The sequence below is a fragment of the Ictidomys tridecemlineatus genome, chromosome 4 (assembly GCF_052094955.1).
Source record: "Ictidomys tridecemlineatus isolate mIctTri1 chromosome 4, mIctTri1.hap1, whole genome shotgun sequence".
Classification (NCBI taxonomy): domain Eukaryota; kingdom Metazoa; phylum Chordata; class Mammalia; order Rodentia; family Sciuridae; genus Ictidomys; species Ictidomys tridecemlineatus.
The window spans coordinates 206,932,741-206,952,264 of record NC_135480.1 but is presented as its reverse complement, the minus strand read 5'-3'; the positions used below and the strand labels follow the sequence as shown (position 1 = coordinate 206,952,264).

The 19,524-nt window shown below is 59.1% G+C and overlaps 4 protein-coding genes across 12 annotated transcripts in view; 2 read left to right on the top strand and 2 right to left on the bottom strand.

Moving 5' to 3' along the window:
• Positions 1–455: 455 nt before the first annotated feature.
• On the bottom strand, positions 456–5,793 carry LOC101965511 (von Ebner gland protein 1). The gene is made up of 6 exons (XM_013356780.3): positions 5,330–5,793; positions 3,703–3,836; positions 2,652–2,719; positions 2,290–2,568; positions 786–881; positions 456–655 (listed from the first exon to the last, which is right to left on the bottom strand). Exons 1-6 carry the CDS (start codon positions 5,417–5,419, stop codon positions 627–629), a joined length of 696 nt encoding a protein of 231 aa, XP_013212234.2. The 5' UTR covers positions 5,420–5,793; the 3' UTR covers positions 456–626.
• Positions 5,794–5,992: 199 nt separating this feature from the next.
• On the top strand, positions 5,993–14,687 carry Gbgt1 (globoside alpha-1,3-N-acetylgalactosaminyltransferase 1 (FORS blood group)). 8 transcript variants are annotated; one of them, XM_040286547.2, is made up of 7 exons: positions 5,996–6,577; positions 7,128–7,193; positions 11,693–11,743; positions 11,817–11,852; positions 12,040–12,432; positions 12,702–12,958; positions 13,422–13,636. In XM_040286547.2, exons 1-7 carry the CDS (start codon positions 6,507–6,509, stop codon positions 13,634–13,636), a joined length of 1,089 nt encoding a protein of 362 aa, XP_040142481.2. In that variant the 5' UTR covers positions 5,996–6,506. The 8 variants fall into 8 exon arrangements, with proteins under 8 accessions (XP_077904666.1, XP_040142481.2, XP_040142478.1 ...); XM_040286545.2 differs by lacking the exon at positions 12,702–12,958 and having other exon boundaries at positions 6,013–6,577; positions 12,040–12,142; positions 12,298–12,432; positions 13,441–14,687; XM_078048540.1 differs by lacking the exon at positions 13,422–13,636 and having other exon boundaries at positions 5,993–6,577; positions 12,702–13,141.
• Positions 14,673–18,480, bottom strand: LOC144377400 (uncharacterized). 2 transcript variants are annotated; one of them, XM_078048542.1, is made up of 2 exons: positions 17,474–18,480; positions 14,673–15,461 (listed from the first exon to the last, which is right to left on the bottom strand). In XM_078048542.1, exon 1 carries the CDS (start codon positions 18,437–18,439, stop codon positions 17,495–17,497), a length of 945 nt encoding a protein of 314 aa, XP_077904668.1. In that variant the 5' UTR covers positions 18,440–18,480; the 3' UTR covers positions 14,673–15,461; positions 17,474–17,494. The 2 variants fall into 2 exon arrangements, with proteins under 2 accessions (XP_077904668.1, XP_077904669.1); XM_078048543.1 differs by having other exon boundaries at positions 14,673–14,844.
• Ralgds (ral guanine nucleotide dissociation stimulator) overlaps positions 17,952–19,524 on the top strand; it is a 41,369-nt gene continuing 39,796 nt past the window's right edge. The window contains exon 1 of the mRNA XM_078048537.1: positions 17,952–18,092. Within this exon, the coding sequence (XP_077904663.1) occupies positions 18,075–18,092 (18 nt within the window). The 5' untranslated portion in view covers positions 17,952–18,074. The remainder of the gene's footprint in view (positions 18,093–19,524) is intronic.

Below are 19,524 nucleotides of genomic sequence, written 5' to 3'. Positions count from 1 at the left end.
TGGGTTCTAGGGTGCGACACCCACAGTGTTGAATCAGGCTGAATCAACATGTGTGCGATGACAACCCCAGAACTCTCGACAACTCCCTACAAACTCTGCGCGGTACGACCTCACTGTGGCAAGGATCCTCGCAGCATGAGGCCTCAGCCCTGGGGACCCCAGCCCCGCTCAGGTGCCCGCCCGAGAGCCTCCTGCTGCCGGGAAAATTCGCTCTTTTCTCTGGCCAACCCCTGGCCTCCTTTCTTAGAGCATTTACTGAAAAGGGCTTGCAGCTGTGACTGGTCACTAACTCAGACCAAAGGGTCTCTCCTAGGGGCCTGAAAGCCTTTCCTTTGAAATGTGACCGTCAGGGGGCAGAGGACTGTCTCCCTGTCTCTGCGGGAGAACAGAGTCCTTAGGTGGATAACTGCCACCAGCAGGCACACCAGCCTCATTTCACCACGCTGACCAAGCTCTGGGGTTTCTCATGTGGCCAGGGGCCATTGTCCAGCTTTATTAGGATGAGGTGTGAGGCGGCGTGGGCTGGGCCCTGCTCTTTCTTGCCACAGGGAGTTGCTTGTGGGAGGGAAAGGGTGGCCAGGGTTCTCGGCTCCATCCTCCGGGGTGCTCTGCAGTCCCCTCCTGCTCTAGGACTCTCTTGGCAACTTGCAGGCTTCTGCAGACCCAGAAAGACACAAGGGATGGGAACAGGTGGTCATCATCTAATAGGAGGAAGGAGACCCAAAGGCCCAGCCGTGGTGACGGAGATCACAGGTGAAGGGAGGAGAAAGGAGGCCCCTGGTTACCAAGGTGGGGAGGGGCGGTGATCTTGTTCAGCCCTTTGTCTTTCACAAACTTCTCAAAGATGCTCAGAGCCTCTGGGTCTTCCTCCAGGGTGCGGCCTGCAGGGCAGATGGAGGGAGGTAGGTATGGAAGGTGGTGCCCCGTCCACTGGGGCATGAGGAGAGGGAGCTTGGGATCCTGGTGGGGCTTATCTCTCCAGTCCAGATACTGTCGTCTCCCCCAGGGGATTCCAGCCACTGAGAGGACTCAAGCCCGCTGTGCCAGGGGCTCCAGGGACTGGGATGGAATCTCCCAGCACAAACCTCTCGGGAAAGAGCCAGCCAGGGGGCGTCTCCAGGCAACAACCACTTCTGCGTCTTCTTTGGGACTAGACACTTATGCCTCTGAGCTCCTGGCAAAGCTCAGGGGCCCCAGGGGATTCCTGTCTCTGAGATTTCCACAGGAAAGAGGTGCCACTCCCCAACCCTGGCAAGCAGAGGACCAATGAACATTCCCTGCATGGGCACATCCTAGGCTCAGGGACACCGTCCCTCCAAACCCCAATCACTCCAGGAGAAACAGCCCTGAGTATGACCACAGGGGGAGCAGAAGGAGGGAAGGGGTGGGGCCTACCTGTCAATGTCCCGTCTCCATGAATCAGACCCCTGCCCCACAGAAATGCCCATCCTTGAGGATTGTCGCCGTGTGCCCTCAGCTCCTCCAGACCCCCATCACCCCCACTGCCCAGTCTCCCTGGCCCCAACCTCTCCTTGCAGACCTGGTCTCAGAGGCTGCACCCTGGGCCCCTCCAGCAATGTGCACATCACCGCAAGTTCTGTCGAGGCACCCTGCTCACACAGGGGCACTGGGCACAGACAGGGCACACTGCCTTCCTGCCCATCTCCCCCCAGCTTCCACCCCAGGAAGCCATTCCTAGGACTCTGGGACTCTCAGCAGAGAGTGATTTGTGAGCTCTTAGCCTCTCCAGTTCTCAGCTCAGATCCTGCCCAAGACCACACTCCACATGCACCCTGTTTGGTGTGGAGGTATGTCCTGCACTGGACCAGGAGATGGGGGGACATGTGAAATTCAATCTAGAAATGATCTGGGGGCACCTGGAGGGTCTGGGCAGCACCAAGGGCCTCAGCCATCATCAGGGTCACACCAAGGGCCTTTGAGGTCCATGCTTATGATCAGAGAGTGGGGCCAGTGGGCAGGCCTCCCTGTCCATGTCTCCCTGCTGCTGCCAGAGCTCCCACATAGCCATCACAGGGGCCTTATGGGTCCAGAGCCTCCCAGGGAGCTGTGGGCAGAGAAGACCAGACAGTGGGTGCAGCACACACAGGACAGGCAGGATAGGCAGGGGCTGATGGGCAAGAGCAGGAAGGGCCCACTGCGGTTCTGTCAGGAGGATACTGGGGGCCAAGCTCTGGAGAACTCTGGCGGAGACTAGAAAGGCTGCAGAGAGCTGTGAGTCTCAGGGTGGAGATGGCTCCAAGGGTTAGTGGCCAGGGACAGGGTCTCCACCTGGGCACAGCTGACCTCTAGGGAGGGGTCCTCTCCCACCGAGAGTCCAGGAGTCCCAGAAATGGCTGCCTGGGTGGGAACTGCAGATAGCTGGACTGGAAGGCACTGCACCCTGTCTGCCGGCACCCTGGAGGTTCACACCCAACTCCACACGGTCCAGAGGCTGGAGCACACCCATGAGCATCGTCATCTGGTAGGTTTGCTGTATCTTGCCCTTGAAGTAGGCAATGGCGTGATCCTTCCCTGGCAAGAAGTGGACAGAGATGGTGTGCCTCCAACCTGTGGGCAACACAAGCCACTTGGCCTTCAGGTGTCCTTCTGCAGACCCTACTGAAAGAAAGAATGCATATTTGGCCACTTACCGGTTTGAAAGGTGCCCCAGGAGGCTACATCCAGGATCATTTGGAACTGAATGTATCCTATGGGTTTCCTGGAACACAGATCCAAGCACACTTCTCCCCCTGGACACCCGCCCCCTCCTTCCCTGCTGCCTCCCACAGGGCCCCAGTGGTGAGGCCAGCCCCCACCTCCTCCTGACACATAACACTCCACAGTCAGCCTGGGCTCTTCAACTCTGTGGCCAGAGTCCCCAGGAGACCCATCTTTAGGTCCCCAAGCCCCTGGAGCCTGGACCTCCAGTGCCTGGAATGGCTTCAGAAGGTCCCTTCTATAAGCAAGTAGGTCTCTTTGGGTGGCTGCAGCTGGTCAGGATCAGGCTCCCAGAAGGAACACAGATCCCAGGAAGACCCCACAGGTCCAGGCTGGATCTCTGAAGTCATCTGAAGGTTCCTATCCTAGTCCAGGGACGAGGCCAGGAGGTCCCAGCAGGCCCCAGACCCCAGGACATGGATTGCCAAGGACCCCACATCCCTCACCCTGTGTGCTCCAGGTGGCACAGCTGGAGAAGCCTGGAAGGCAGCAGAGCCGTAACCCACGCTCTGGTCAGGCAGCCTGGTGCCCCGCTGACCCAGGCCTCTGCCCACCAAGGAGGCCAGGTCCTGCCCTGGGTCCCCAAATGCTCCTCCAAACGCATCTCCCAGAAGAGAGTCCTGGTCCTGGAGCCTTGGCTCCTTACTGACTGCACGACCCCGAGCAGATCCTGAAGGAGGCAGAGGCCGTCTCTGTGCAGAAGAGTGCTCCGTGCCCACACCTGGTTTCTCCAGGAGCAAGTCACGCTGTGCTGGAGAGCTGGGGTCACAGGAGCACCTCAGAGACGCACCAGCAAGTGGGCAAGTGGAGTCCTGTGCTCAGCTCAGAGTCCCCATGAGTGTCGTTGCCCTGGTTACCAAGGGCGCCCGGCAGGTTCCCGAGATAACCCAAGAGGAGGCTATTTTGCCACTCAAGGGACCAGTTGAGATCAGGGACTGGGGGCAGGGGCGGGGGAGATGAAGGGGCCACCTGCAGGGCACTCACATGAGGTTCATCCTGAACTCCAGCTTGTTGAGCTTGTTTCTGACGAACTTGAAGGGAGGCAGCGGGTGGGTCTTCCTCTCCTCGGGAATAGGCAAGTCTCCTGCCCAGCGCACGATGTGCCAGTCTCCCTGGAGCTGGGGGAGGGGAGCCAGCTCTGAGCAGGCTGTAGGGGCAGGGGAGCCAGGGAAAGGGGTCCAGGTGGGGCTGACCTGGGGGCAGAGGCAGGAGGGATGGTTTGGGGTCTCTGCAGGCCGAGGCCTGAGGCACTCCAGGAGCCAGAGGAGGCCTGGTCAGGACATCCCCTTCCATCAGCAGTAGGCCGAGCCAGGCAGGCTGGGGCAGGGCCCTCCAGGGCAACACACCTCTGACCCGGGGCCATGCACAGGCCACCCAGAGGGGCCCAGAAAGTCACCTAAAGGACTAGTGGAACTTCATTATTAGAGAGATGAGGTAGGAGAACAAGGCAAGGGACAGAGTGGACAGAGCTCAGGAGAGTCACAGGGGACATGTTGATTCTGCATCAACTAAGCATGGCTACTCTGATAACCACGGTCACTGCTGCAGGGTGACCAGACCACAGCACTGGTCTCTGCTTCCTTCCCTTGCTGGCACCCGCTCCTCCAAGGACTGACTCACCCAAGTCCTCCAGAGACCAAGGGCAGTCAGTCTGAACTTGGGAGACAGGCACCTGACTGTGACTGGTCCTGAGCATTTGACCCCAGCAGCCTCAGCACTGGCTCCTGCCTCCTTCTGGCTCTGGGTCCCACACGCCCTTGACCTCATCAGTCTCCTTCACCCAGGGCCTCAGGGCCAAGGGGAAGGCCTGGAGTGGCTGACCCTGGGGCCTTTGCAGGGGTGCAGAGAAGATCCAGACCAGGGGTTGGGTGTGGAAAGGGCATGGAAGGGAGCTGGGTGTGGACAGAATGACCAGCAGCTGTCCAGTCCCTGAGAGGGGACAGGAAGACTTGAGGGAACCATGGGAGGCTCTGGGGGCCAGCTGTATGGACCCAGGAGTTTGACTCCTTGCTAAAGTGAGCAGGGATTCTGGGATACCACCCTTGACCCCAGGGTCTGTTTTGGACTCAGTCAGTTTAGCTCCCTGGTCAAGGACACCAGGATAAGGAGGCAGCCACCCGGCACCTTTGTCCATCAGAGGTGGGCCTGGGCTGGTGTGTGGCATCTCCAGGGCTCTAATTCTTGTCCTAAAACAAACCAGAATTTTTAAAATCAGAAGTTCCTGGACAATCCATGGTGATACAGAGGGTCACCCTGAGCCTTTCACTGGGAGACAAAACACTGAATGGAATCCTAGCTGCAGAACCAGAAGCTTCTCAGAAACCCAGAAGCTGACAAGGGAGGAAGTAAGTCTCTGGGCAGCGGGGCTGGCAAGACCCAGCCCACGGACAGTTTGGAGAGGCCTCACCCCACGGCCCCTCAAACTCTGGGGGACCTCACAGAAGGCAGGAAGGCACCCTGCTATGCTCAGCACCCCTCCTGTGCCAGAGGAAGTCACCAAGGACACAGGACAGGGCACTACAAAGGTACACCTGGGATTCCCATAGTGCACCAGTGCAGAGGTCTGACCTGGGACTCCAGGTCCCACCCCAGCCCTCCCCAGGGCTGTCACCTCCTGTGAGCTAGCAGGAGTCAGCAGAAACTTCTGGGCTCGCGCCACTGAGAGCAGGCTCAGCCCCACCGTCAGCAGGAGCAGCCGCATGGTCCCCAGGTCACCTCTGTGCTACAACTGGGGCGGCCTCAAGGAGTGAGTCTGCACTCCTCCGGGATAGTTGCGCTCCCACCTGCCCTACCCTACCGCGCCGTGCATGAGCGGAAGGAAGTCAGAACCCTGAGCCCTTCTGGCCGGCAGACATGCAGGTGCGCGCCTGGGCCCCAGCCTCCGGGGTCTGCACTCCAGGCGAGAGGAGAGACCCTGAGTCCTGGGCCCAGCAGTGGAGGCGAGGGCTTGGAGGATGCTGCGTGCTGAAGCCCAGGTGGGGAAACGGAGGCCCCAGAGTGAAAGAGGGGGAGCAGGATTGCCAGAGACCCTCAAGTGACCAGAGGCCAAAACCCCAGAACCCTGACCCTGGGATGTCTGACCTTGATCCACCGCAGCAGAGCGCTTTACAGCCATTCCTGCACATGCCCACCGGTGGTGCGTGCTGTTCCCAACCCCTTTAGCCAGAACCCTGAGGCTGTCCAGGTCACCAAGCCAGTGAGGGCGGAAGCGCCTCCCAGTGGTCCCCTGGAAAACCTAGTCGCCCCGCTCCTCCCGAAGGAAATTCCTTCCCCAGAAATTTCCCAGCTGCCTGCCGTGCACTCCAGGGGACTAAGTGTGTTCCTGCTATTCTGGCTCTGGGCTTGGTTCCAGTTGTTGTTTCCATAGAGAATCCTCTAAGCTCCTCCTCAGCGTCCCAGCCCCTGGGAGAACAGGCCTCTGTTCTTCTAGGCTGGAGGGAGAAAGCAAGACACCAGAGCTGCCCCAGCCACAGCTCCAGCTAAGCACTGAGTGCCTGCCACCTGTCCGCCTCTGCCTGGAAGCTCAGCCTCAGCCAGGAGTGACCTGAAGGAGGAGAGGCCTAGGATCTGCATTGCTGGGAAGGACGTCACAGAGAGAGAGAGGTGCAGAAGTGGGTGCCCTGCCCTGGAATAAACAGCATTCCTTTGCAGGTGTTTTGGGGAACCTCAGCATCTCAGGACCGCCAAGAGGCAGGCTCAGAGCCTGACTGCCCTGGGAGGAAAGGGGCTGTTTGGCCAAGGAGCCAGCGATCTCTGAAGGTGGCCAGGCTCTGGTGCAGCACTCAGCCATGCTCCGCTGGAGACCAGCCCTGGGCCTGGGGCTCTGCCTGCTGGCCGGCACAAGCCTCTGGGCCCTGTGGTAAGTTGTCCCATGGACCCCCACCCTCCCTGCCTCTGCACCTCAACCCCAAACTTTCACCACCTTAAGGTCTTCCAGGTTCCGCCAACCTCTTCTGGCACCTCTCCCCCAGGCCCAGCCCCAGCCCCAGCCAGACCTAATTAGTTTCAGCTTCTGAATTTTGCCTTGTACGGTCCTCCCACCTTTGTCCTGAAGTCTGCTCTGCCTAGACCATCCTTCTACCCGTGTCGGTGAGCAGCTCCTGTTCATGCTCCCAAGTTCACCCCCAGTATACCCTTCTGAGAAGCTCCTGGGGCTGCGCCTCACCCCACTGCTTTGTGGGCAACTGGTCAAGCCCATGCATGCCCCAGGAAAAAATTGCTATGGGTGAGCAAATAGCTACATCAGGGCCCTTTGGTGTCCACGGGGAATTCCAAGAGACCTTGTCCTAAAGACTACCAGGCTCTAGAATGACAGGGGATCCCCCAAAAGCACCACTGGTGTTCTTCACTTCCAGTAACGTGCACCACGTGGGTGTCAGCCTGGGTCAACAGGTGTCTTTCCTTCCCAGGGCCTATGTCAGGAACTGGCCGCCCGTCTCCTATGTGCCCTACTACCTCCCCTGCCCAGAGATCTTGTAAGTATGGGGCTGTGAGAATTGGGGCCCCTGGGGGCTGCTCACATTTCGAGAGACACAAGTGATTTTAGGGGCATGTTGTCTGCAGTTCCTGGGTCCTAAGCTTGTGTTCTGCTGAACTGCTGTGATGTCTAGGGATGTACGGGCTGCCACAGATGTGGCGCGAGATGGCCGCTTGAGTTGGCGCATCTTTGTGCCCTGTGTGCTTTGGCCTTATATAGGCTGCACAGCTTTAAAATGGGATGGGTGAGGGTCCCCTCCTGGGCCACACAGAACCTGGATGTGGTGATATAGCCTGGCGTTGCCCTGGTGCAGAGCAGGTGACCAGTAGACAGTGCTCTCAGGACACGGCCTTTCACTCAATGTGTTCCATGTGGACTTCAGGAACAAACTGACATTTGACTAACACCTTCCTCATTTGGCGACTCTGCCTTTTTAACAGCTAAGAGTGAACAAATGAGTTGGGACAACTCAAAGGGGCATCTGGGCCCTGGGGGCTTTTGACTCCACAGCCACAGGAAATCACACATCTGGATGGTCAGCCAGTGAGCAGCAAGGCAGGTTGCACTGTTACAAACAGTAAATTAGGGCCGTGGTCCATGGTCACTTCTGTTGCTAATTACACACCTCCACAGGCTGGCCAGTTAAAAAGAAGAGGCTTATGTTGGCTCAGGGTTCTAGTCCAAGGGCAAAGGGCTGCATCAGGTCACAGCTGAAAGGCCAAGGTTCGTCGGAGATTAAAACACACACACAGATAGCAGTGACAAAGATAAAGCACTGTACTGCAAGCTGGTTCTAGCTTATATAGAAAGTGAGAGTCAGTTATCTTAAACCAGGAAGCTCCCGGGGCCAATCATAGTAAAGGTCAGATCATCACCTATAGAGCACGCACGTCCACCCTGCATAAGATTCATGGGGGGCACGAGCTGTCCACGATCACGGAAGATGGGAGGACCAATTAGAAGGTTTTCAATACAACTTGTTACCCACCCACTGGCAACTTGCCCTCCGCCATGTTGCATTAGGGGCTCCTTACCTGAAAGACCCGGGGAGTTCTAGCCGCCCACTGGCAATTTGCTCGCCGCCATGTTTGAAAGGCCCGGGGAGTTCTCAGGGAGACTCCCAGCAACAGCCTTCCTGTGGACAGAGTTCCCAGACAGCACAAGAGGACCGTGGTGAGAGACGGGGTGCACGTGCACCTCCTGGTCTCTCACCCCCTTGTAAAGCCAGCAGATGCACTCACGGGGCCCCACCCTGGTCACCTTAAGCAACCCTGATGGCCTCCCTGAGGCCCACTGCTGAACGCCATGGTGGGCTCAGTGTCCAGCCTCTTCCTGCCTCTCAACAGGGGTCACACTCCAACACTCACACAGTGTCCAGCCCTAGCAACTGGGAAACAGAAAAGACAAAAGAAAAGGCGAGCCACCACCCACCCACCCTCCTGCCCCCACCCTGCCTATCCAGCCAGCCCACCCTCTACCACACCCCCGCTAGTGCCGGGGAGAAAAAGAGAGCCACCGTGCTGATTCCGGGGGTGGCCGTGCCCTCTCTGGTTTAAGCTCCACTCCCCTGACCACCCACAAGGCCCGCCCATGGCGGGCGCCACTTGCATTTCCTCTTCTGTCCTGGTCGTGCCTCCACCTCAGCCTTGGCGCGGAGGGCGGCTGCTCCTTCTTTCTTCCAGGTGCCTCTTGGTTCTGTTGGATGGTTCTGTGACAGACTGAAAACCTGTGTCTGTTTCAGTTCTTTCTTCCTTTGGATTCCTTTACTTTCCATTTACTACCTTCAGAGGCTTAGAAATATGAAGTGTTTGGGTTTTTTTTTGTTTTGGTGCTGGGTGGTGGAACCCAGGGCCTCACTCATGCCAAGCAGATGCCCTGCCACTGAGCTGCACCCCCAGACCCAGCTTTTATGTTCCTGGGTCTGAGGCCGCAGTGTGGCTGGTGCCTATTTGTACTTGTGGAGAGAAGAGACCTGAAGTGCTGTTGTAAGAAACGAGGGCAGAGGTCCAAATAGATGAGCTGAATTTGAAAATTCATCAGTTCAAGAAGAGAGACTCAGCTGGACACAGTGGCACACGCCTAGATTGCCAGCTTTTCAGGAGGCTGAGGCAGGAGGATCCCAAGATTGAGGCCAGCCTGGGCAACTAAGTGAGACCGTGTGGGAGGCCGACTAGCACATGACTGTGTCTGTCTCCCCTTCTGAGTGGTGTGGCATTGTCGGTCACTCTGTGATCTGGTTGCCTAGGGAACCCAGACGACAGCCCCGATCTTTAGGGTTCACGTGACAGTGTCTTCGTGCGTGGGCGTGCCTTCCTACATCCCCGTGTGTGGAGCTGTGCTCCCCTGTTCCTTTGTAATATTGCCCCTTGCCCTGTTTGGGATAGAATGTTCCATGGAGACGCCTTTTGTGTGTCCCCTTCTCTTACTCTGTCCTTGGGTGTGGTCCTTCTACATGTCAGTCAACCTGCTAGTGGACATCGTGAGGATAGACTCAGCCCCCTGAAACCTGACCCCTTGCCTCATTTGAATAGCTTCTCCTCAATAAAAGGGGTCAGCGTGTTCGCTCTCATGCTCTTGCGTGCACGCTCTCGCTCTCTCTCTCTTTTTTTCTCTCTCTGCGGACCCTTAAGGTCAGAGGAGCCATCTCAGGACCCCCCAAAGAAAAACGTATTTCTGTCTCTTGTGTGGTTATTTCGCACAGCCCAGATCCCTTGGAGTGACCTTGAGTGTTTTAGTCGCCAGCAACCTGGCAAGACCCTGTCTCAAAATGAAATTTTAAAAGTGCTGGGGCTGTAGCTCAATGGTAGGGTGCTCCTGGGTTCATCCCCACGACCAAAGAAATAACAAGTAGAGACCAGTCACAAAAGGACGAGGACTGTGGGTCCACCTAAAAGAGGTCCCTGTGGTAGTCAGATTCAGGAAGCAGAGTTAGACAACGGTCACTAGTGACACGGTGGTCCTTTTCCTGGGGACAGGGCCATAGGGAGCTACTGCTGACAGGTGCCACGTTTCTGTCTGGGGTGAAGGGAACATTCTAGACACACAGAGCAGTCGTATCAGTCGGCTTTCTGTTGCTGGGACAAAAGTACCCGAGGAAAGTCCTCAAAGGAGGAGCCTTTATTCTGGCTTCAGGGTTCAGAGGTTTTGGTCCATGGTTGATAGCCGCACTGTCTCTGGGCCTGTGGTGTGGCAGGACCTCATGGCAGAAGGACTTGGCAGACCAGAGGTGCTCGCTTCACGGGAGCCAGTGAGCAGAGAGAACAGAGACGGTGGGGACAAGAAATGCCCCTCCAGGGCACAGCAGGGACTTTCCCTCCACTGGGCCCACCTGCCGGTTTCTACCACCTGCCACTAACACCATGAGCCACGAATCTACCAAGGGACTCATCCACGGAGAGGTCAAGCCTGCAGGATCCCGTCCCCTCCCGAGAGCCCCCCTCTCAACACCGCTGCACTGGGGACCAAGTGCCTTTGGGTGGCACCACGACATGGGCGTGCTTAGTGCCACTGAACTGTATGCTTAAGAATGGTTAAAATGGCAGATCTCACGTTCGTATGTTCTGCCTCATGAAAGAAAGCCCCAGACTAGGGGTGGGAGAACTCAAGGAGGCTGCAGCCATCCTCTTATGTGACCCGTCTCTGGTCCCTGACCCTTGGGACCGCCTCCTGGCTGTCTACCCGGCCTCTTGGAGCCGGTTCTACCACCACTGCTTGCTGGGCAGCCTTGGGCAGGCCTCTAACCTCTCTGAGCCTTAGCCCACTCCCTGCGGCAGGCAGAGGAGGGACAGGAGCCCATGGAGTCAGGGTCTGGCCCAGGCCCCTCAGTCTGCTGGCACCAAGCCCAGGGCCTGGCCTGCAGCCCTGCCACCTCCTGTTACTTCTGCACTCAGTGTGACCTTTGTTGGAGCTAGTGGACACTGAAGTGGCCAGGACAACTGCCCTCTCTGAGTGCTGGTCAATGCTGGGCACGTCCTTCCTCCTGTTGGATGGCTGGCTCCTGTTCACACAGCCACTTGGGTCAGGATGGCTCCTGTTCCACAGATGAGGAAATGAGCCAGCCAGCCACGGAGACCCAGAATGGGCACCTGTGCTGGCGAGGGTCTCCGGGCAGGCTGGACTCACTGGCAGGAGCCAACCCTGCGGCCCAAGGCCACACGTCTTTTTCCTCAGTTATGTCCTTGCGATCCTTCGACTAACGTGACTAGGCCCACCGGGTTACCTAGGGCGAATTCCTTTATATAAAACCAACTGAGAGCTGGAGGTAGTGGTGCGTGTCCATAATCCCGGCTACTATGGAGGCTAGGGCAGGAGGACAGCAAGCGTGAGGCCAGACTAGGCAATTTAGTGCTTGCTCCCTCTGGCCCTGGGCAGGCCGCACCCTAGGAGCCCAAAACGAAGCTGTGGGGAGGTCAGCAGGAGTGGGCCCAGCCCAGGCAGTCCCCCTCCTGCCAGGAACTAACCTTGTGTTCTCTCTCTCTCTCTCTCACCTCTGCACAGCAACCTGAAGCTGCAGCACAAGGGGGAGGAGCCCCTCCAGCCGGTGGCACAGTAAGAGACTGTCATTTCCCCTTCCCGCCCCAGGGGGGCTGCCTCCCCTCACACTGGCCCTTCTTGGTTGCAGGCCTCTGTACCCTCAGCCCAAGCTGCTGGAGCAGAGGTAGGAGGCACAGAGAGACCTGGCATCGGCGGGGGTGGGTGACAGCACTGATTTGTAAGTTGGTGGAGGTGCTCATGTCTGGGTGGCCTGGGACCCAGTCCTGTCACTGGCTGCATGACCTTGGGCAGGTTAGCCCATGGCGCAGAGCTTCTCCTGTGCAGGGGATCACAGTAGCACTGCCCCACAGGAGGCTGGAGGAGCAGATGATACCAGCCCACGGAGTCTCACCTGGCTCCTCTAGACGTGCCCCATGCTGGTGCCAGCTCCGGTCCTCCCTGTCCTGCTGTGAGGTAGCTGGTGCCACCCCACTTTCCACATGGGGAACCCGAGACCCAGAGGCAGGCACGGGGTTGCCCCCAGTAACACAGCACAAGAGGCGGGTCAGGACGTGGCCAAGGCTTCCACCCAGGGAGGCCCTCAGCACTGGCACCTCCCCTGCCACCAGGCCCACGGAGCTGTTGACACTCACGCCCTGGTTGGCACCCATTATCTCCGAGGGAACCTTCAACCCAGAGTTGCTACAGCTCATCTACCAGCCGCTGAACCTGACCATCGGAGTCACCGTGTTTGCCGTGGGGAAGTGAGTAGGGGTTGAGTGGGCGGGCAGGTCTCCCTGAGCCACGGGAGCTCCCAGTGCAGGGGAAGGCAGGCCCTGTAGGGCACAGGTGCCAGGCCGAGGAAGGTGCAGGGCGAAGGGTGACGGGGTGGGCTTGCTGGGGCAAGGCGGGGCCTGGCATGGAAGGTGAGGTGGAACAGCCCAGGTGGAGCAGCAGGAGGCGCCGGCCTCCCTGTCCTGGCCTCAGCCCTGCCCACTCTCCTCTTCTTGACTCTACCTGGCCCTTCCTTTAGGAGCTACCACTGGGATCCTGATGGGGCCCGAGGTCTAAGGCACAGACCAGATGATGAATGGCCCCTGCGGGGTCAGGCCACCCACGCCCGCTCCTTGTACCCAGCATCCACCACCCACGTTCCCTTCCCTCTGCCACCTACTTGCTTCTCGGCTCCTTTCTTCCAGCTTAGCCTCAGTGGTGCTGCCTGTAAGATGAGCACTCCTGTAGGCATCTATGAGAACATCACGAGACTCTTGGAGAACATTGGCACTTGTAGTAAGTGCACAATGAAAGACAGTGTGTTTAACCAGTCATGGTGGCACCTGCCTGTGATCCTAGTGGCTCAGGAGGCTGAGGCAGGAGGATCAAGAGTTCAAACAGCAAGGATCACAGCAATTTAGCAACACCCGGTATCAAAGTAAAAAATAAAAAGGGCTGGGGATGCGGATCAGTAGTAAAGCACCCTGGGTTTAATCTCCAGTACCAAAAAAAAAAAAAAATTAAAAAATAAGACTCTGCAGTCGGGCTTTCAGGTGGGGAATGCTCAGCTGAAGTAGGATTGTGGGCACTTGACAGACGAGAGCCCAGGGTCACCTGAGTGACGGTGGGAGGGAGGCAGCCAGCAAGTGGACCCCGGCCTGACAGCCCAAAACCTGTGGCCCGCATGATGCCAGCACATGGTGGGGACCAGGCCGTGGCCCTGAAGGGCAGCAGTGGATGGCAGGATTGTCGCCACCAGGTACACCCTCTTTGTCCAGCACTTCCTGGACTCGGCCGAGGAGTTCTTCATGCGTGGCTACCGCGTGCACTACTACATCTTCACCCACGACCCTGCAGCCATTCCCAGGGTCCCGCTGGGCGCTGGCCGGCTGCTCAGCATCATCCCCGTCAGGCGTCACTCTCACTGGGAGGAGATTTCCACACGCCGGATGGAGACCATCAGCCTGCACATAGCCAAGAGGGCACACCGGGAGGTAGACTACCTCTTCTGCCTTGATGTGGACATGGTGTTCAGGAACCTGTGGGGTCCTGAGACCTTGGGGGAACTTGTGGCTGCCATTCACCCTGGCTACTTCACTGCCTCCCGCCAGCAGTTCCCCTACGAGCGGAGGAGAGCCTCCACTGCCTTTGTGGCCGACAGCGAGGGGGACTTCTATTATGGTGGGGCAGTCTTTGGGGGACGAGTGGCCAGTGTATATGAATTTACCAGGGTCTGCCATATGGCCATCCTGACAGACAAAGCCAATGGCATCATGGCCATCTGGCAAGAGGAGAGCCACCTGAACCGCCACTTTATCTCACACAAGCCATCCAAGGTGCTGTCCCCGGAGTACCTCTGGGATGACAGGAAGCCCCAGCCGCCCAGCCTAAAGCTGATCCGCTTTTCTACAGTCAACAAGGATACCAGCTGGTTGAGGAGCTGACAGCAGAGCTGAGGCCACCATGAATGGGGACCCAAAGCCCTGCAGCCACCTGCCCCTGTCCAAGCTTTAGATGGGAAGCAGGCCTGTCCTGCCTACCTCCAGCTACCAGGAGATTCCAGCTGGGAAAGGGGTGAGGGAGGCGCACCCCTGATGGTGCAGTGGTCTGGCACAGGGATCGCGGGAGGGGAAGAGGAAGCGGTTAGAGAGGTGGGGCCCGCAGTTTGCCTCATCCAGCGGGTGCACCTTCAGACAGACAGGCCCTGGCGTCTCCACCCACCTGGCGTCTCTGCCCCCTTGAGGGCCTGAAATCCTGCCAGGTCCCCCGAGGTGCATATGGCCCTTCAAGTTGCAATTTAACACCACTGTGTGAAAGGCACATGGACCCCTCTCTCTGGCTGCCTGGGTATCATGATGTCCCCTCAGCCATATGCAGCCAGTTCCTCATTTGGGACCCTCGGAAATGGACCTGGTCTAGGCTCCCTCTGGGTTCCTGCAGACATTGGGGAGCCACTCTCACGGAGTAGCCGCGGCCTCTGTAATAGTTTTCAATAAAGGGGGCACATTGCTTGGCCCTAACCAGAGTTACCTGACACTGTTCTGCAGACTCCAGGGATACACCAGGCGGACAGTTATTCCAGAAGATCCAGGCTAAAGCTGGCTGCTGCCACCAGCAGGAGCTCATTCTCCTTTTCTGGGGAGCCAGGGAGAAGTGGGAGCCCTCAGAGGTTTGCTGCAACCCTGCATGGGCGGGGACAGGCTGAGTGGATCAGCAGGAGAACCCCATGGGCTCTTGTCCCTGAGAACAGGGATGTGTCTGTCACCCTCCTGTATCCAGGGTCACCTCAGCCCTGGAAGCCACTGGTGGGCATGGGGTTCCAGGGCATTGGTGCAGGCCAGGAGCAGAGAACCTGTTGGGGCACTGATCCAGCATGAACCCAGGGGGGCCTGAGGCCCACAGCCATCTGTCTGCCCAGCCAGGCAGAGATGGGCTGGGTGTGGGCTGAGGGCCACTTCCCTGGGGCAGCAGCATCTTCTCTGTGGATGGAAGAGACATGGAGTAGGTGTGGGGTGCACTGTGGTCATCCGAAAACAGTCAGATGCTCTGTAACCTGCCCCCTGAGGCCACTCTTCCTACATCACCTGTAGTTTAGCCAGCAAGCAGGGACAGATCCCAGATGGTGGGCAGGTGGAGTCACGAGTGTGAAAACACAGCATGGGCTGGAGAGGACCCAAATTGGGAGAGGCCCTGGCTCTTCGGGTCGAGAATGGACCATGGCCTCTCCATCCTGAGAGGGAGCGTGCCTGGGCTGGGAGAGCTCTGTGAAAAGCCACTTGTCTGCAGCAGGAGGTGGCTCCTGGATGTGAAGATGGGGAAGGCCTCATGAGGAGGGGACCCTGGGACCTGGGCAGGTCAGCCTTGCAGGGGAGACGCTGCTCCCAGCTTATGCCAGCCTTGCTCTGGGTCCATGCCAAGCCGTGGTGCCCAGCCAGACCTAGCTATGGGCCTTCTCAACCTGGGCCCAAGCCCCTGGGCACATTGGCCAACAGTGGTCCTGAGCATGGCCCTCAGACACAACCTGAGAGACAGAACCCAACTCCTGGAACCAAGCTACAGACCTGGCTGCTCTCCAAAAAGGAGTGGAGACTGGGCCAGCATAAGGAGGCCAGGGACAGCGTCCCACCTGGCAGGATCAGATCTAAGCTCCCTTTAACTACAGGTGCCAGATTTGCAGGCAGCATGGGGTTCTGTGGGCTCTGAAGCTTTTTAAATTGCAGAGGAAGCACTTCAAGAAATAGACATTGCAAGTGTCTGAGGACCACGGCCAGAGGCCCCACGAGCTTAGACTTCAGCCCCTTCATGGCCTGCAGGATTACATCAGATACAGTCCAACATCATCGTTTGCCCCACAGGGCCTGTCCCACACACCTGTGGTCACACTGCCCACAGATCAGGCCAGCACAACCCACCACTGGACCAGTTCCCTGGGACCTGCTCCTGATACCACCTCCTCAGGGAAGCCGGCCTGGATCTGTGCTCCCCTCCAGAGTGGGCACCTTTCTGCTTCCCGTTCACCCTCCTCATCCTGTGTCATCATTTTCAATGATATTGTGCCCCTCCCACCCTGTTCCCAGGCAGTAAGCTCTGAGAGGGCACTGATGGGCCATGGCCAGCTGGGTTTCCCCCGGAACCAGCACCCAGGAAGTGCTCCATGACCGTCTGCTGCATGCATGACGGGGGGGGGGGGGGACTGAACACTAGTTTAGAGCTCTGTCCTAGAGCCTGTGGGATACTGGGCAGGTCACTCCACCTCTCTGAGCCAAGGGGCAGGAGTAAATCAGATTATGGCTGGGAGGCCTCTGAGCACCCACCCTTCTTGGGCAGCTGCCTTCATGTGTTGCCAGCTCTGGGACACCCTAGTTAGCAAGAGGGCACTGAGACAGGTGCTGAGTCCATCTTGGGTGGGTGACGTGTCTACTCAGCCCCTGAAGCTCTACAAGGCCACAGTTCCTAGGAAACTGCCTGGATGGGGTCCCCTGGCCCCTAATCTGCAGTGAGCCCTGTCTGAAATTGAATCCTGTGCATCTGGCCCAGATGTTGTCCCCAGGGGCACCCACACCCCAAGTTCCTTCCTGGAGCTTTCCTCACCCAGGGGGGCTCCCCAGGCCCTGCCCCTCAAGTCCCCATCAACAGGGGACTCACACTGGGCTACAGGCCACCTTCTCAGCTCCTATGTGGAGTTCACCCTTGAGGTCTGCTGCCCTGAGGTCCACACTGGACCTGCACAGCCCTGAGATAGGCTCCGGATGACTTCTCAGAGCCTCAGTTCCCTTGATCAAAATGAGCCAGTGACTGCCCCCCATAAGAGCGTGCTGGGAGTAAAGCAGGGAGACAAAGGTGCCCAAGAGGCTGGACCCAGGAGGTCCCCTGCGTGACATCCCTGTCACCAGACCAGACGGAGCCTCTGTCCTGGATGAGTGATGAAGAAGAGAACTGCTTCCTAATCCCCCACCCACAGCTGGTGTGGTCACTCAGAGCTAAGTGGCCTTGAGTGCTTATGGCCCCAGGTTTCCCTAGTAACGTGAGACCCACACCAGCCCAGCACCAGTTGCAGATCCCCTCCTCCCAGGTTCCCAATTGTCCCCTTACACCTATGGGACAGGCTGGATCTAGTCGTGTCACAGAAGGGAAAGGATGGGCGAATAGGAGAGGAGGGGGCTACCTGACCTGACCTGAATCTGGTCTCCTCAAGTCCCCTGACCCCAGCCATCCACCCAGCAGGTGGCACTGGGTACGCGCCTGACAGGGTGAGGGTGTATAATTGGCGACTGCAGGCTCTGCAGGGGCACCCAGCTCAGCAGTCCCCACCTGGCGACGGTGACAGTGGTCCTAGGTCGCAGAGGGTTGGGGAACAGCGAAGGCGGCTAGGGCGGAAGGACATGTGAGACCCGCCAAACCAAGCACTCTGTGCATGACGCGTGCGCGGCGCGAGGCGGGGTCACGTGCGCGCGCCGCCCGCGGTCCCGCGCAGGCCCCGAGTGCGCGCCAGGCAGTGGACGCAAGGCTGGACGCGCAGCGCGGGGTCCAGCCGCGTGCGTCCGACGCAGAGAGGCCGAGCGCGCCCCCGAGCTCGCGAGCGGGCCCGCGCCTCGCACCTGCGACGGCCGGGGCGGGGCCGGGGCGGGGCCGTGCTGTCCCCGCTGTCCCCGCCCACCCGGCCGGAGCCCCGGGAGCCCGGGCGGAACCGAGCGCGGGGCCGGAGCGGCCGGCAGCGCGGCAGGCGCAGACAATGGGAGCAGCGCTGGCGGCGACGGCGACGGCCGCGGAGCCCCGGGCCCGGCGGGGACGCGAGGCCGCGCCATGAGCCCCGCAGCCGGACGCCCCCCTGCGCCGCGCGCGGGCCGAGGCGAACGGTCTCTGCGAGCCCCGGGCCCGCCCTGGGGCCGGCGATGAGCTGCGGAGGCTGAGGATGATGGTAGATTGCCAGGTGAGTCCGCGCCAGCCGGCCGGCCGCCCGCGGGTGGAGGCGGCCCGCAACCCCCGCCCACGCCCACCGGGGGAGGGAGCGGGCGCCGCGTCCACGCAGAGCGCGCGCTTACGCAGTTCCGCGTCCACCGCTCCTGGTACAATTGGGAAACTGAGCCAGAAAAGAGGCAGGGTCTCGAGGGACCGGCCAGGGCACGCCAGGTGGCAGAGTCCAGCCGCGAAGGAAGGGCTCCTGCTTCCTGGGCCGCGGCTCAGTCCTCCTTTGGGGTTTGCTTTGGGAATGAGAGCCCCTAAAATCCTGGGAATCCCCTGCCCACCCCCTCCAGGCGGGCTCTTTACTCTGGACATCCACGCGCACGCCTACCACGCAGACTTCCTAGGTATCAGAAGGATGGGACACTGGGGAGGTGACAAGGGAAAAGAAGGAAGAGGTTGGAGATTACCCTTAGGGGTAGGAGCAACATGCCAGGGACCCATTGCTTGGGAGGTGGGAACATACCCTACTGATAGGCAGCTGGGTACTCAAGATTCCCCAGTATGCCTGGCATGGGACATTCCCAGGGCAGCCTGGAGAGGACAGGGCCAGGGTCCTGTGTCCACTACTCTGGACACCTAGAATTAGGCTAAGCAGTCCTTCCCTGGTGTGGAGGTGGCCACAGGGGAGGTCTTAGTTTCCCCTTTGAAAATTGGGGTGGTTGGCCTTTGTGACTCCAGGGTCCCACAGACTCCCAGAAGTTTCTGATGGCATTAGTTCTCCATCAGACTGTCCACCAAGCCCCTTGGAAAATGCTTTGTCCTCTCTAGAGGTCCTTCTGAACACAGTAGGCGGGGGCCTTGGAGGACTGAGGACAGTAGGGGTCATGCAGAGTGTTACCCCACACTGGTTCAGCATCTCAGGTCCAGGGAAGAGACTGTCCCTGTTGGAGCCTGGGGTCCTCCTTTGGAAGTGGGCAGGGTCACTGTCCTAGCTGGGTGAGGAGGCCTCCTGAGTGAGCGTGACACCTCGGGCCAGCAGAGGGACACAGGGGAGCAAGTGAGGCTGCTGAGGTCCTTCCTGTTCTTCTTGGAGCCTTGGGTCCTGCTCCTTTGCCTCCTGGAGCCTGGGAGAGCTGCTGCCTTGACAACATCCAAACAAAGGTGTGTGTTTTGTTTTCTGGGTTTCTTGCCTGGGCTGCAGTGCTAGCGCTGGCCACCAGGGGGCAGAAGTGCCAATGAAGAAAGTGCAGCCAGGAAAGAGTGCCCAGGGTCATGGTCTATGTGCCCTGCCTTCCACCCAGGGACCTCCATCACTAGTATCCCTGCCCAGTGTGAGCCGCTCAGGGGTGTGGAGGGGCTCAGACCTCCCCTCATCTTTTCCCTAAATACTATGCCCGAGCACTCGCCCCAGGCAAGGACCATGTTAGTCCTGGATGTGACCCTTAAAGTGACCGCCA

Bases quoted from the DNA above. Each gene is read 5' to 3' on its own strand.
- LOC144377400 (XM_078048542.1), bottom strand. From the start codon at position 18,439: ATGTCCAGAGTAAAGAGCCCGCCTGGAGGGGGTGGGCAGGGGATTCCC.
- Gbgt1 (XM_040286544.2), top strand. From the start codon at position 6,507: ATGCTCCGCTGGAGACCAGCCCTGGGCCTGGGGCTCTGCCTGCTGGCC. The intron at 6,578-7,127 runs GTAAGTTGTCCC...TTTCCTTCCCAG, and splicing joins ACAAGCCTCTGGGCCCTGTG to GGCCTATGTCAGGAACTGGC. The intron at 11,744-11,816 runs GTAAGAGACTGT...TCTTGGTTGCAG, and splicing joins CCCCTCCAGCCGGTGGCACA to GCCTCTGTACCCTCAGCCCA.
- LOC101965511 (XM_013356780.3), bottom strand. From the start codon at position 5,419: ATGCGGCTGCTCCTGCTGACGGTGGGGCTGAGCCTGCTCTCAGTGGCG. The intron at 2,720-3,702 runs GTGAGTGCCCTG...TCTGTGTTCCAG, and splicing joins GAGTTCAGGATGAACCTCAT to GAAACCCATAGGATACATTC. The intron at 656-785 runs GTAACCAGGGGC...CTGGGTCTGCAG, and splicing joins CACCGCCCCTCCCCACCTTG to AAGCCTGCAAGTTGCCAAGA.